The sequence below is a fragment of the Balearica regulorum genome, chromosome 12 (genome assembly GCF_011004875.1).
Source record: "Balearica regulorum gibbericeps isolate bBalReg1 chromosome 12, bBalReg1.pri, whole genome shotgun sequence".
NCBI classification, from domain to species: domain Eukaryota; kingdom Metazoa; phylum Chordata; class Aves; order Gruiformes; family Gruidae; genus Balearica; species Balearica regulorum.
Window position 1 is genome coordinate 12,803,942 of NC_046195.1, and position 16,515 is coordinate 12,820,456.

At 43.5% G+C, this 16,515-nt stretch overlaps 1 protein-coding gene across 2 annotated transcripts; it reads left to right on the top strand.

The window, feature by feature from the left end:
• The first annotated feature begins 622 nt into the window (after positions 1-622).
• On the top strand, positions 623-15,684 carry WHAMM (WASP homolog associated with actin, golgi membranes and microtubules). Of its 2 annotated transcripts, none has more exons than XM_075764543.1 (10): positions 623-1,251; positions 4,555-4,728; positions 6,063-6,213; positions 6,850-7,019; positions 7,699-7,864; positions 8,831-9,018; positions 10,479-10,565; positions 10,650-10,745; positions 11,125-11,599; positions 11,811-11,942. In XM_075764543.1, exons 1-10 carry the CDS (start codon positions 712-714, stop codon positions 11,816-11,818), a joined length of 2,055 nt encoding a protein of 684 aa, XP_075620658.1. In that variant the 5' UTR covers positions 623-711; the 3' UTR covers positions 11,819-11,942. The 2 variants fall into 2 exon arrangements, with proteins under 2 accessions (XP_075620658.1, XP_075620657.1); XM_075764542.1 differs by lacking the exon at positions 11,811-11,942 and adding an exon at positions 14,376-15,684 and having other exon boundaries at positions 624-1,251.
• Positions 15,685-16,515: the final 831 nt, after the last annotated feature.

Below are 16,515 nucleotides of genomic sequence, written 5' to 3' on the forward strand. Positions count from 1 at the left end.
GATTTAAGGACCAGTACCGTTTGACTTTAGGATGGTTTGCGGCCATGGCCTCTGGGTGCGTGGCACAGCAGGTGCTGGGGCGTGGGGCCACCCACCATCCCCGGGCTTGAATGCTGACACAGGGTAGGGTGCGTCTCTATTTTGAAGTGCAGGGAAGGAGCACAGGGTTTTGGCTGGGAACAACTTGTGAAATTTTGCCAGGCCCACAGGAACGATGGCTGGAAAACCACTTGAACACAGCAGCTTTCCCTCAGCCAGTCAACGGCTCAAACCCATGGGGCACAGGAAAATGGCGGAGGCCTCCCGCAGCGCGGGGACACCCTGAGGTAATGCCCTTGCTCCTTCCCGCAGGGCTACGTGTCTTATGCACCCTGCCTACCGCTTTACACAGAAATAACTGCTTATTTCACGAAAATAAGCTTTTTTCCCCCACACTCGAGGCTTTTTGCGTGCGTTGCGCAGGCCGGCCCTCCTACTCTTTCAATTTTATTATTTATTTTCGCGCGAGCTGTGTGAGGGCCGCCCGCCCCGCCCCCTCCGGCGGCCACGCCTTGGACCCGCCCTCGGGCGACGCCCGCCAATGGCTCCGCCAGCTGCCGACGACGCGACGCGAGAGGCCCGCCCCCTCGCTGGGTGCGCGAGCGGCGCCTTTTAGGCCTGACGGTTTCTGTTTCGCTCCGCGGGCACGGGGCCTGCGCGGCCGCCGCCATCATGGAGCCGCAGCCCGACAGCCTGGAGGGATGGGTGGCCGTACGTGACACCGCCTTCGCCGAGTCTCAGCCACCGCGGCTCCGCTTTCTTGTGGGCTGGAACGGCGTGGAGGGTGCGTTCGCCGTGACCTGCCACGGCCGGGCGGAGGCGGCGGCGCAGGCCCCGCAGAGCTGGGCCGGCCTCTTCTCAGCGCCGGCCCTACGCGGCATTCACCGGCAGCTGGCGGCCGTCTGCCCACGCCTGGAGTCCGCCTTCCCCGCGCTGCCGCCCACGCTACCCGGCGCTGCCGGCGGCGGGCTCTGGGCCGTGCTGTTCCCCGGCGGTGCGGCGCCGGGCGAGGCCGAGGTGCAGGAGCTGTGCCGGGAGCTGGAGCGCTACCTGGGCTGGGCCCTGGAGCTCTGCGGCGGCCGTGTGGTGCTGGACACCCTCTTTGCCGCCGACCGCCGCCTCCGCGACGACGAGTACTTCGAGAGTCTCCACGAGCTCCGCGGGAGGGCCCTGCGCGGCCACCTGGCCCGGGCCAAGGAGGCCCTGCGGCTGGTACGGGTGCCGGGGCCGGGCGGGGGGGCCGCCCCGCAGCGCCGGCGAGGCCTGAAGGGGGCCAGTGGCTTGGGCCTGCTCGCCTGAGGGAGTGCCGCGGCCTGAGGGCTTCGGGGTGGGGGGGCTGCAGGGCCACCCCCAGCTCTCCCTGCAGGTTTCCGTCGGTGTAGGACTGCCTGTGCTGTTCTGTGCTGCGGCCCGGCTCGGAGGTGCACCTGTCTGAGCCTCTGCTTTAGCATCTCTTGCTCACCTGGGAGTTGTGTGCATGAGGTTGGGAGCCTCTGCTGCAAGACTTTTGGTAATTCGGGTCAGACTCACATTTGGGTAATGTGAGCAAGTGTGACCAAGTCACTAATATCATCTTGCTCAGGTATTGTCCTATGTTTGGATTAGTACCTACACAAACAGTTTTTTTTGATTGCCTGGAAACTGCTAGGTCAACTTTCTGAAGTACTGAGCATCATCAGTCTTTGTAAGTGCCACTTTATGAAGTGGAGAATAAGCCAGCTCCGGGTGGACAGTTAGTATAAAAACGTTGGGGCGCTTGCTTAAGCTGCAAGCGCTCTTACAAAAACACATTGGTAAAAATATCCAGCAGTGTTGTGCAATGGGTGGAATGGTAACCGAAAGGGAGAATATGATCATGCTTTAATTTTCTAACTTCCCTATGAAGGTCTCAGACTGTTTGCAGTAATACCTATAACTGGGGGATTCTCAGTCAAGTTTTTTTTATTAAAACCAAACTTAGCCATGGACCTATGCCAAATAGGTATTCCGCAGTCAGAGAAATTGTGTTATGTTTTTTTAAGTATCAAATACTGGCCTAATGATTGTATAAACTAGTGATGATGATAGTCCTTTCTCCCTTTAGTACCATAAGTTTCTTCTTGCTGTAGATGTGTTCCTGGATTTTTACCCTTATAGCAAGCATAAATTTAAAGGATGGTATCTAGTAACATGGTTGCAATTAGGACATCCATACATCAAAACAAGGGTTACAGATACCTTAAGCTCACTAGTGTGTTACCGCTACAGTTTTCTTGCGGTATTTGTTTGCAGTCTATTTCCTGGCAAAGTAAGCTGAAAGGTGTTTTATAAAAATGATCGTGCTTTGGGGGAAAGTCAAGACACTTGGCTTTAGCCTTCTATTTCCCATTTCAGAATTTAGCAGCTGTAACAACGTTCCTGTTTCAGAAAGACACTGTTTTTAAAAAGACAAGTTGAAGAACAACATGAAGTTCATGCACAGTGTTCTATACAAAGGCTACAGTTTTCATAACTGACTATGACAGTTTGTGGCCCAGTTAGAAATAAATTCTAGCCACCATGCTCTCTTGCAAGCAGCACAAGCATGTACAGCCACGTGGCAGTTTGGGATTTGGTGGTTAAGTATAACTCAGTGCCAGTTATTCTGCTATTTCAAACTGTATTTTAGATATGGTTAAACATGCTATGAAGTGTTGTTGTATTGCAGGCCCAACAGGGACATAAATTCATTATATTGCAGTCTAGGTGAAGTTACGTAAGATTCAAGAAATAAAACCTGCCTTTTCTGACACTAAACTAGCTTTAAGATTCAGAGCATCCTTCTTCCCTTTCTACATCCATTTCCTTCTCATCCTTTGGACCAGGAAATTAATTTTGAAGAATGCGGAAGATACCAGTACAAGATGGAGTAGAGTAGTGTTGTTTGAATACTTCTTTTTCATGTGTATGTGTTCAAAGACAAAGGAAATAACCCTGGAGCAATACTGTTACAAAAACCACAGGAGTCAGTTGGGCTAATGGCAAACCAGAATTCTGTGAAAAGACTATCAGATTTTGAAAGTAAAATCCTTGCTTTTACACACAGAAAAACCAAAACAACCCCCAAACCCTTGTAATGAATAATTTTCTCATGAGTTGACTTTAAAATGTCACTTTACTTCCCCTCTACTCACTAAACATCTTCTGGGAGCAGCATGCCCCTTACTTTTTGCTTTGAGTCTGGGAAGCAGGAAGTGAACTATTGTGTTTCTATTTGGCTTTGATAGGGAAAAGCAGATTGTTAAATTGCTGCAGGTGGGCCCTGGGACTGTCTCCGAGGCACCAGGAGCTCCTGGGGAAGCCTAAAGGGCTACGGGACTTCTGGGATTATCAGAGATGTTGCAGTTCAGATCCTTGTGTTCCCCTGTCCTGCCTGTGCCAGGCCTGGAGGGAGAATGGGTGGGAAATGCCCTTGGGCTCACTTCTACAGATTTTCCTTGGGGAAATGCCTTCACAGCTGGGAACTTTGCTCCTGTTGTCTTAACCAGACTCAGCTGGCAAGAGCAAAGGTGGTGGTTTAATTCCAGTGCTTTTCAGTTGCAACACAATCAAGCTTATGTTTCTAATGCTTTTTCTCATTGTCGTAGCACCTAACACCCTATTCCCTTCCCTCCCCTCGTTACAGAGCTGTAGAACGAACACTGTCCTTCCAGGAAGGTCTGTGTTTCCCAGTGGAACTTAGCCGTGTTTTCTCAGCTGGCTCACTCTATCCTGGCACGTAGAGCGCACCATCGTCTCTGCTAGCTGCTGTCAAAGAAAAATCTTTGAAGCTTTGATTGGTGCCAGTAAACAAATGCAATTGAAGGGAAGTTTCCAACTTTGTGTCATAGAAGGAAATACAGACCTTAAATAAGGACTAGTGTGTCAGGAAGGCAATCATTCCTTGGAAGAATTACAAGTCACAAAGCGTGATATTGCTAGAATTGAGATTAGAATAAACTATTAAAAATTACACAAATGTTAAAGGAATTTAACTGCAGGCTATACCAGGAGTAGAAATCTGTTTCTGAATTCTTATTTTAAAATGGCAATTTGATTTTCCTGTGCCCTAGTCAGAAATTCTGGATCCAGAAACTCATTTAATGTAAGCAGGCATTTAGTAATTGTGGAAGCAATGCAAAAGGTAGTTTAAGAATACCTTACTTGTCCTTCCCATACACAGACTTCCCCAGTTTCCCATTTGTGTTTATAAAAAGCAGCAACCAAGTCATCTGCACACAGCTATTAGAATTCCTGTGGTGGAAACCCTAGGCATGATTCTCTCTCCTTGCAGTCTCCCAATGCAATATGCAGCAATTAGTGCCTTTAACAGCGTGGTGTTAACGATATTTCCAGCTAGGAGTGGCTGCTGAATGCCTGGCATATGCCTCCTGTGTAGCAGGAAGTCTCACCGGTTCATCAAATGACAAAAGGCAGGTCCTCTCCAGCAAAGCTCGTCAGCAGTCAGCACACAGAAATGCAAAACAGCCAAGTCTGATTTACCTTTTATCCCACTAGGTTCTTCAGCAGCATGAAAATGCTGACACAATGGTGGCTTTGATGAAGGTTTATGAAGAAGAAGACGAAACTTATCAGGATTTGGTCACCATGGCAACACAATTCTACCAGTATTTACTGCAGCCCTTCAGAGATATGCGAGAGCTGGCGACACTGTACAAACTGGAAATCCTGGTAGGTCTGCCTTTGCACAGTGAAAGGCTGAGTTATACAGTAGGGCATCAGCTGCTCTTGGAGCAATTTAGACGCAAATCACTTAATGTTCCCTACTTCTGTGCTTACCTACTCTTTTTTTCCCCCTGCCAAGCCACCAAACGTGACTGAGAAATTCAGAGTTAGTGCAGAACTGCTCTCAGAGGATCTCTGAGTCCATGGTATTGGCTTGAATAGAACTGCAGCTGTCTTCCCACCAGTGTTCCACTTCCCTCTGTTTTGAGGAATTAAAAGGAAAACATTCCCAAGCTCCCCCCCCTCTGCGGATTACTCTCTGGTAGGCTGAATTTGCAGAGATCTAAGTTGATGCCGTTGTGCCACCTTCAGTGGGATTAGTTTGTGACATTGAGAATGCTCAGTTGCAGTGGTAGAACAGAGACCTTACCACACAAAGTTTCCTATTGCTGATACAACCTGCTAGAAGTACAGATTGGAACATGTCAGTTGTCACTTCGTCCATTTAATTTTATGTGCGTCTTAAACTGGAAGCACATACTGAAAGTTATGATGCCCCTGGAAAAGACAGGCATCTACTATTTTTATTTTTCCTTAAATAGTCTGTTAAAATTGAAGGGAGCTGTTCTAAAAAAAGAGAACAGTTTTAAGTTTAGACTAAGGTTCTTGGCTACTGAAGGTGTAAATCTGTGAAGATAAAATACCCAGTATGCTGTACTGAAAATTAAAGTGAAAATTGGAATGGATGAAACAACAAGTTTGTTTTAGTATTTAAAAAAAAAACAAACCACAACTCAATATTTAGGCTCATTTGGAATCACATTCTTTAAAAAAATATTAAAAATATACTGGTCTTGTACCCATGTACTCTTTGTGGACTTGAAAATACTCTCTTACATTTCTTTTCTATATCCCTGTTCCTGTGTGAAAGAACTGCCAAACTGGAGAACCTGACAGCGCAATGTGCTGTCAACACAAGGGGAAAAATAGAAGAGAACATTGCACGTAGAAGAGTGGTTTTGAGCTACTTTTAGTAACAACTAAAAACACTTGTGTTGGACATGATTTTTAACATGATAGTTTAAAAATACTTTAAGAAATAAATTAATCCAAAGTTAAGCATGAAGTCATGATTGGAGAACACAGGTTCTGAGTTAGCCCAGAGAATGAGGAATGGGGCAATACATAGGTATGAGTAGTGATTCATTTTATGTCAGATCAGGGGAAGATTATGTTTGCCACTGTGCTCTGCCTTGCTTGAAATGTCTCCAAGTATAGCATAATGCGGGCTGCACCACTGTGGTAACCAGTTGGTAACTGAGAATGTTGTCTCCTTGCAGAAATCTTTGCAGTATGATAATTTGGGGCCTAAAAGAGTAGCAGCTTTGCAGAAAGATGCTGAAGTATGGACTAAGCGAGCTGAGAATGCTGTGTGCTCCATTCAGGATATCACTGTGAACTACTTCAAGGAAACTGTAAAGGCTCTGGCAGGTAATCAGGAAGTGTTTAAGACCAGGTTGGATGAGGCTTTGGGCAACATGGTCTAGTTGAGGGTGTCCCTGCCCACAGCAGGGGGGTTGGAACCAGATGATCTTTAAGGTCCCTTCCAACCCAAACGATTCTATGATTTTATGATTTACACAAAAGGTTGACTTAGGGGACTGAGAGCTCTTCTTGTCACCTTTGCTGGTCTCTCTCTGCAGACCCTGAGGTTAGGACAAGTTTCCACCTTAAGAAAGAAGCATTTTATTCACTTAAGATTTATATCTTTTAACCAATTTGGGTTACAACTTGCATTTGGCTTGCACGTAAACATCATCAAGGCCTGAGACTTATGGCTGCAAACCTCTGAACAAAACCAACGCACGTTTCTAACGCTTGATATGCAAGCCTCAAGGATTTCAGCATGTTAACTGAGTAGATTGCTGTGTAACTGTTCAGGTATGTTTCCATGGTACAGTGAAGTATTTTACTTACATACATAAAATCATAAACTCAACCTTTTAGTCTTGTAATTTCTAAAGAACTTCAGAAATTGTTTAATAGCGTCAGAATTTTTAGTACTGCAGCTATAGTAGAAACACACACTGCATTTCTCATATCTTATTGCAATGTTTTAATCTGCAGCAATGCACAAACAGATGGAACAAGATCAGGAAAGATTTGGTAAAGCCACTTGGGCATCTGCTTTGCCACGACTAGAAAACCTGAAATGTATGTTAGCTAAAGAAACCCTTCAGCATCTGAGGGCCCGAGAGTTGTGCCTGAAACAGAAGAGAGCTGGCATTCAGAAAAATGTAAGAAAAGCCTCCTTTTCTGTCACTGTTCTGTGAAGGGCTGATCAAAACCTACCAGGGTGGTCATGGGAGTAGACTTTCAAAGTCTTTGTCTGTGAAACAGCTTAGGTTTTCAACATGGTTTTGTGTCATGGAAAAAATCCATGTCTCCAGTTTTTTAAAAGTGCTCTTGCACATATGAGGACACTTAGGAAAGGTTAAGATACATGCTTTTACAGTTCAAGTGTCATGTTAGCATTTGTGATATTAGCCTTTAAAATTGTTCATTTTAGGGAGATAAAGACCAGATATTATTTTCAGAGGACACTGCAAAATAAAGATATTTATTTAATATTAATCTTCTAATTTTCTTGATTTGATGCTATCTAACTGCTTCTAGGACTACTTGATAATTTGTTTTCCAAGAGTAGTGTACTGCACCATATATAACTGTTTTCAGGAGCAGTATTATTTGTGCAGATTATAATGAAGTCTTTCCTGGTAGACTTAAGGTAAAATTACACTTTCAGTTAATAAGGCTCTCTGCTCCTCTGAGTTTCTGCTCCAAGCCATTTCTACCAAAGCACCTAAGCAGCTGCCAGTTGGACCAGGCTCTGTACAGGTATTTGTGCATCCGTGCATGTTTGTATGTGCATATTTTGTTGTTAATACTTTTTATTTTCTATTTGGGGCTATACAGTTGGAGAACCTCAGTGAACAAGAAGAGAACCTAACTGTAGTGGAGGAGCTGGAAATACAGTATTATGAAGTGCAGCTGGAATTATATAATGTACAGCTTGAAATATTGAAACATGAAGAGATGCTGCTTATTGTACAGTTGGACACTTTAAGAAGACAGATTAAAGGTAAGAATAAACAAACATTTAAGCACATATCCAAAACACAGGAATGATATAGCCTGCTCTGTTTTCACTTCAAAAAAGAAAAAAGGATGATTATCAGTGCTCAGGTCTTGATAATAGAAAGCATCATTGGAAAACATTGATGTCATGGCACCATCTGATATTATGTCTTCTGACTAATGTGACACTAATTTGATAACACAAGTTTAAAAAAATAGTCACACTGATAGCTCATCTTGACAGCAGCTGTGATATGCGCATGCAGTGGTTTAGCATATGGAATAACTTATGCTGAAAATATTTAACTGTTCTCGCAGTTACAGGATCTATGTGTAGAAACTCTGGATATCATGACCTGCTGAAACGGGTTCTGAAATTCATCATATATCTGTGTAATCTAACATGTAGAAATTGCAAAATACATCCTGTAATGACAAAAGAAGAGGTGATTATACCTAGATGGTACTTGAGTACTGCTATATTCCAGTTTAAGTGTCTCTTTGTAACATATTTATGACCAAACTAGGCACCAGTCTCGTTTATGCTTATTTGTGCTTATTAATTCTCTATTACTGTGTACACTGTGAAATAAATATTGCTCCTGCTTGTTGCATAATTAAAACCTGGTAAATAGTAAAACAAGTCACCCAGTGTTGATCAGAAGAGTCTTCAGTTTTCCAGGAAAACTCCAGTCGATGAAGGTAGGAGTTAAAGCACAGAGAGACATTTGAAAGAGGAAGCTAAATAACAACAAATGCTAACAGCATAAATTTGATACTGCAAAGCACCCCTGTGAGTAACATGACATGTTTGCATAAGACTTTGAAGGACCAAGCTCGGCTCTGGAGCATTACATTTTCTAATAACTAACTGCTTTCAATGGCTTTAAAAATGTCATTAGTTCTTTAAATGTTTAAATAACTGTGGCAATTTTTGGGTTTTTTAAAAAAATGCCAAATGCCTTTTTAGAGAAACAGGATGAAGTTGTTTACTATGATACATGTGAAAATCCTGAGGAGCTCAAGGTCATTGAACAGACAATGGGACAACATTACGCTAACTTGTCAGAAATGACGGTGCTGAGGCAGAAGACTAAGCAGTTGGAGTCAAAGCGTGGGACTGTCTGTGCCAGGAGAGCCTACCTCAGGAACAAAAAAGTAAATGCAGTCCTGGAGATGTGCATTTTCTTTAGCTGATGTCTTGATTCACGAGGGATGGACACGAAACAACTAGGGAATATTTGGGTGGAGCGTACAAGATGATAACGTGACTCAGCGCCAAGGCCTCCAAACAGAAAGAGGGGCAATGTGATTTAAGCTAGCTTTACATTCCACTGTGTGGTGCAAGTGCCCCTCTAGTTTATTAAGAGAGCACAAACTTACATGGGTGACCTAGGAGGTGTTACCCCTATCAGCTAAACCTTACCAGAGCCCTGCTGTGGCCAGCTGGATCTTTGCCCTGGCAGACTTGTACACCACAGCTGCAGTACAGGAGGAAGCCTGGCCTGCAGTGAAGGAAGCTGCAGTGACAGAGCAACCCACACAGTGATAATTTACCTTTGAATGGGAGGGAGGGGAATAACTGCTGCAATTCTCTCTCCAGCCTCACAGTTCTGTGCAAAGGGCAGTTTTTTCCTTTGTTTCTCATTCAGAGCAGAACACTAGGAAGACACAAGTGAGATCACAGTTGACTCTCATGAACCTTCCCAGTGAGCTGAGCTTACCTTACACCTGCACAGTCCTGCTGAGACAGAGAGCAAAGTTTCAGCTCCAGTCTCTCTGGCCTTTTACCTCTCACTAGACTGGACAAAATGGGAGTGACATTGGAAATGTTTTGTGAGCCATCATTGTCTCTTGCTTGTGACTGCTTCCTCAGCAGACGCTTCCTTTGCTTCTGTTTTCATTCACTTAATTGCTGTCTATTGGTTATATAACGCTAAAGCCAAATGTCAGATGATTTGCAAATGCTTACCCAGCCATGTGGATAATCCCCCTCTGCACAGTGACAAATAGTGTCTCCCAGAGAAAATATTGAAGCCTGCAGCTTCTCTGTGGCATTTCATTACTAACAGAAGGTATCCCTGTTAAGACATTCATTGTGCTTCCCATACCTTTGTTTCCCTGGCTTTTGTACTGGCACCTATGGCAAATAAGGGGCGGGAAGAGTAGCCTTGTATTTTTGTAATGCACTGCTAGCTTCCTGCTTGCCTTCTTCCTCATGCCTTTGCACCCCTTTCCTTCAGCTGGCACCTGAGTGAAATTTCTTCAGAGCTTGTTTTTCTGCTTTTGTCTTTTTTCTTTCTTCTCCTTTTTTTGAGCTAAGTGTAAGAGACATCGGTTCAGATCTGGGTATATTTGCTCTGCAGCATGAATAACCCTATCAATCACTAATTAGGAGAACAAAAGATCCCATTGGCTTTAGCCATGAAGGAGTCCCACAGACTTTACCTTCAGGGTCTCACATCTGCCACTGGTTGAGCTTAGCTATGCTTCCTGGCACAGCCAGGCACTTGGCCTTGGTCGTTGTTTAGTGGCTTGTGCACAGGAGTTAATGGCACAGATGGTGGACAGTAAATGGGAACTAACCAAGGGTTGCGTGAATTTTGCTGTTCTACCAGGATCAATGTGAAGCAAGCCATCGTCAGAGACTGCAACAGGCAGAGGAAAGCAAAAAACGCTTCCAGCAGCATCACAGCATACAGATAGTGAGTACTGAATAGCAGCCTTGGAGAATCTGGCAGTTGCTTGTTTTCACACACTAAGGCTCACTTACTTGTTTTTTAATGCAGAAGAGAGACAAGCAAAAAGAGGAGGAGAAGAAGAAAAAAGTTTGGATAAGCCAGGAACGTCAGAAAACACTGGAGAGGCTGAAAACATTCAGGGAGGCAAGTACTGTGTTACAGTAGTCCTAAATGGTGTCAAAACACAATGTCAGAAAATAGCCATAACTCACATGTTAGCACAGTCCAAATCAGAGACAACCATTTGGATAGCCTAAAATACGATTGTGTGTAATGTGTCAAGAGGATTATATCCACTAAGGATATAGTTTCCAGGTGCAGAACCTGTTGCAAAGAATATGAGTGAGGAAATAGCTTTGAAAGAAATACCTTGATATTCATTTAAATCTGTTCAGGGTTGAATTTTCTGCTTGAATGGATGAGTGGGACAGGTCTGTACTCTGTGGCTTTTTGTCTCTTTGGGGTTGACGTTTTGGCCAGTCCAGTGGAGATGTGACCTCCTGCCTTACGATTTGTTTTTCAGAAGTGTCCAGCTCGTGTTGTTCTGAAAACATCTCGTCCCCAGCCTCTCAGTCCCAAGTTGCCACAAAGCATCACTCAGCAGGCTGCAGTACTGTCCTGTCCACCTTCATTGAGAACAAAGGCAGCTCCAGAGCAGCCAAAGAGCATACTGCTAGTAGAAGCCAAAGAATCAAAAGCTTCCTATCAGAATACCCCAGCAGATATCCCTGTCCAGATTTTTGTTACTGATGGCAACACAGAGCTACAGAAGCACAGCGAGGGGTTGATGGTCTCTCCATCCTTGCTGCCACCACCACCTCCTCTGCCTCCTCCTCCTTTACCCCCTCCTCCTCCACCTCCCCCCTTACCTCTCCAGTTAAAGACACCATCAGCACCAGAGGATGAACCACTTCCCCTTAGTTCCGATAGCCCCACGGAAAGCCCTGCACTGCACAAACAGGATGACTCATCCAGGAGGTGTATAAATAATTACATAGGTAAGAAGGCTCACATCGACTGGTGTTTTTTTCTTTGTTTCCTGTATTTTTCTGTTCTCCCTCCCTTTGGTTCTGGACAGGAATAGTGTGCGGTCTTGCTCAAGGGAATGAAACTCTTGGAAAGCTTAGTCTAAGAAACCACATACAATAACACTGACCATAACTCAGGATGTTAAATGAATAACAATGATTTGTGTATCCCGCTTGGGAGGGTCCTGATGCTCAGAGCGTGTGACTCTGTGTTTTTTGGAGAAGTGCTGTCAAATTGGACAGGTCAATTTTTTAGGACATTTGAACTTGAATCTCTGCTGGAATCCTACATTTATTAGGTACAGCCTTACAGGTTAGTTTGAACCATGATTAATCACAGCACTACTAGTTCTGTGGAGATCTTAATTCAGGACCTGCATTTCTCATGACACTGAAAACCCCACTGCTGTAATAGGTAGGAAGGTGGCAGAAGAAAGGAGAGGGAGTTTATTCATGTTGTTTGGTGAGAAGCAACTTTTATTACCAGGTTTGTTCTTGCCATAATTTTGCAACTTTTGAACCGAATGTGGTATTTTGATTGAGGGTTAGTCACCTGTCTAGTCAGAAGACCACTTTGGGTAGATTTGTAGTTGTGGTAAGGCTACATTTTAGTGTTTATGATTTGTGTACTACAGAGCTAGCAGTTGGACTGCTTGCATTTCTAAGGTATGCACAGCCTGCATCCACTTACAATTTGCTTGGTTTCTAAATAAAGATTTCTTAAGAGAGTTCATGTAGAATTCTACCAGGATTTGAAAGGCAGATGGATAGTTTTGGCATACTAATATTCCTAGGGCAAAAATTCCGCACTGTTACAGCTCTGCTTTGTTAGCAAGATCATGCAGGTGTAATTGAAGGCTGAACTCAGCAATTGAAACAGTAGTTTGAATGAAAATAGAGCTCAGCAGCCTCCCAAGGCTGCACTGGTTACATCCTGCTAACGGGCTTATTTTTGTCTCTAAAGCAAGCAGATATTTTGACTATGTAAGGGAGATTGATTTAAGTTGGAAGGCAGCAATTTTTTATTGTCATTTTTCACAGTGGAGCTTATGCTAGAATGAAGTCTGTCTTTAAATGTGGTACATTCCTTTTCCTTTTCAGACTATTCACAATACATCTACGCAGCCTTTGTGTCCTCTCAGTTAAGAGGCAAACCACAGGCAGGAATATCAGGGCAAGTTCAGCATTTTCAGCTCTTCCAAGGTGTGGGGAAGTAGAAGCAGCTGAAGGGCTGAGACTCAGTCGAGTTACTGTGACAAACTACTGTGCATCCAGTGGATTAGCATGTGGACTTCAGTCTGGGAGGTCTGTGGGATAATTCTGCCACAGATACTCTTAAGAAACTTTGATTAGCAAATAGGAGTTGTACACCAGCGTAGTCTGCTACTGGAACAGCCTTGCTAATAGTTAATATTTACTACCATTTACAGTCTAACATTGATGTCCTTTCGTTATTTTTGGATAAGAACAATCCTTTTTTGTTTATTGGAGAAATCCAATTGGTTGGTTTTTGCCTATTTCATGAAGAAAAAAAAGCATGTTAATTGCTGTAATAGTAATTAAAATACTGCCACAGGAACTTACTGAAACAGCTTCATAAAGAGCTTGGTTTTAGTTACACATGGACCACTCATGTCTCGGCACATGAAAAGCAGGAGAGGTTCATATTCAGGTGTGGAATATACTGTCCATAATGTGTTAACATACTTTCCAAGGGGAACTTCTTTTCTAATTTGTTAGTCTGACTAGTTTTTCCCAGGCAACATGTTTGATTAATAGACTTAAGACTTTCTTACCTGAAGGCTTTGCAAGACAATTTGGTGGATCTTTGCTTTTCTGGCATCTCAGTCTCTGAAGGTACCACAGGATTTAGCAGAATGTTACATTTCAAGTGCTTGATGTTAATCACATAACCTGTGCACTGCGCGTGGCGAAAATACTTCTAGCTGTGAAGTACAGATGGTCTGAAGCTATGGCTGTAGGAGTCGACTGCTGTCCAGGGAAACTGCCTCCCTGTCCTACAGTCTGAAGCTATCAACAAAGAATCCAGCAGACGGAGTAACACACGGATTGCAGCATGTATCAAGAGAACTAGTGGAAGCTCTCTCGGTCTGGTGTCCTTTATGGTCTGCAGTTCAGAAACATACGCCTGAGATTTAAATCATGTTGTAAAATGGGAATTATTTTTTAAGTCCATACAGAAAAGAACTGCCTGCCTGCCTGCTTAGGGTCTGATCAGGCTTCCACTGATTTCAGTGGTGCCGTTTCAAGCCCTTCTACTCAAATCCTTTCATTTTTCTCTTGGCTGAGCAAAAATGCAATTGACAGTCTCAGCGGGCATCTGAGCAAGCTAGGATGAATGGTAGATTGTTTCTAATACAGAATACAAGAGATTTTTTGGTTCAGTGAATTTTTTTTGAAAGCCCATAAAGTTGTAATGAAAAAGAAGCATCTTCCTTTGTGTATCATTTCTTCCTTAGAGCGCAACCTTGTATAATGTTGAAGAGGCATTGGATTCTCAATTCTAGATAGAAAAGGATAGAAAAGATTTAAATGCTTTTTAAAAGCAGTTCCAGGGCCTGGTGTTGCAGAAACATGAAAAGACTCTGTGCCAGAACAGACCATTTTTTTTCCTGTCTCTAGCAAAGATGAAAGGAAGAACCCTGTACACTTGGGTAGGGTTTTATACCTCTAAGTGTGGTTGTCTTGCTCTTTCTTCTGGTAACAATAGGCTTATCTGTTGCAGGTTCCATGGATGAGGTTTTGGCTTCTCTAAAACACAGTGAAGTTCATCTTCGCAGAGTGGAACAGCCAAATCCGTATGCCTCTGTAAAAGACAACATCCTCTCTGCCATAAGACAAGGAGTTAAACTAAGAAAAGTGAATCGAGATACTGAGAAAGATGTCAGTAAAGGATCCGCTAATGAGCTAGAGAGAAGCATTAAGGCAGTCATCCAGAGAATTAAGAAAGTGTCTGCTGATTCTGAAGAAGAGGAAAACAATGATCAGAATAATGGAGAATGGGACAGCTAACCAATTCAGAGTAACAGACATACTGACTGGAACAGAGTGTGTGTCTAATTTTGCACGTTGTAGAAGACTCCCTTTCAAAATGAATGAACAGTGTGATTGTGTGTGGTGTTCTCACAGTCCAAAATGTCTTGTAAAGTAAAAGAATCCTGTTGATTCTCTACAGGAGCTGCAAATCATTATTTTTGGATGACAAATCATACTCCAAAATATGCTTGCATTTATAGCTATTTCTGGCTCAACCATGTAGAATTTTCACTGCTTCTGAAGACAGCCGAAACACTGGATTGAAACATACATTGTTTAGGTTGTTACTACACAGTAGGTAATGCTATCACAACACAGTTTGAGTGAAAAACTAACTGAAAATCTGTTTTGTCAGATAAAAGTAGAACCCAATCTGTGGTGTCAGAGGTAGGCCACAAAACTTAGCATAATCTGGAACCTTTCATTCCTACCTCCATTGTCCAGAAATTTCTTTGACATTTTGCTTGTCTAATACAGCTCACTCTCCACTAACTACATGGATACTGCATTTATCATTATGTTATAAAGTGTGCACTTATGAATGGGCTTGGTAATGCTGATTGGAAAAATTACTACCAAGTTTGAAATAAACACTACTGTAGTAATAACTGAAAAGTTTACTTTTTAGCTGGAAGCTTAAATATAGAGGATTTTTAGATGCTAAATGTTTTTCATACACCTACATTTACAATGAACTGTTGGCCTGAAATGAAGAGCCAAAATATTGTATATAATATTTTGGGATCTAGCCTTGTAATACAGACCTGCATTTCTCCACTGAACATCAATACATGTTTATAGCTACTGTCATGAATTTAAATTTCCTGATAGCCTTATAAGTGGCAGATATTTGCATTGTGCCTGGAACCTGACTATGTAAAAATTCAGCTACATTCAGTTTAGAGATTGTTTCTATTTTGGGAAACTGGTGACAAAAATTATTTAAAGTTTCTTTTGGAGTTCATACTGACCCTCAATAAAAATATATCCTGACAGAAGAAGTGGATTCAGAGTGCTCTCATTTTAGGACGCCACTGTGAAGTAAGCATTACTTAACACCATGCTACTCTGGTTTTTGATAGCAAGTGGCAGCCATGCAGCAACTGTGCTTACTCAGTAACCATATATGCACATACCCTTATTTTCTCAAATATTTATGAATTGTAATTTGGTAACAGAATTGCAAATACGGTGCTTTAATTCTCTGTTTTACTGTAGAGTAGCAGATCTGTTTAATCAGCACAGTAAATATGTATGCAACAGTTTTCATGTGAGAAGCAGAAGCAGCAGCTGGGGGTTCATTTTGTACTGTTTCAGCACCTACTGCGATTTGGAAGTCAGAAAAAAACCCTTTTTTTGTCCACTGCCATCAGACAAATGGAGACAAAAGCAGCAGCAGCACAGGTCAGTTCTTACTCAACGCTTCCGATGTGATGTCAGCAGAGGGGAGCTGGTGGACACGATGCTGCAGTGCACCCACGCCAGCCTGCCTGCCTCTGAGCTTGACTTGGGCGCGAGGGCCATGCTGAACCAGGGGGGAGCATGGGGATATTTATTGCCCGTTCAGAGTCCAGCTGAATTCCTCCCACAGACTGGGACTGAGGACAAAACCTGGCCCTTGGAGCATGGAGATCTCTTCCCTAAGGATACCCAGGGCAGAGGGGCGCTCGGCCAGCAGCATGGGGAGAGCGGAGGGGGCTGGTGCAGGGGCTGAGAGCTGCCCTCACGCAGGCTGTGCCCTTTAGCAGTGCGGTTATTTAAAGCCGAGGGAAAGGGCGCAGAAACTCCGCTGCCTTCCCATGGCTGGTACCTCCTGCCAAAAGGCAGTT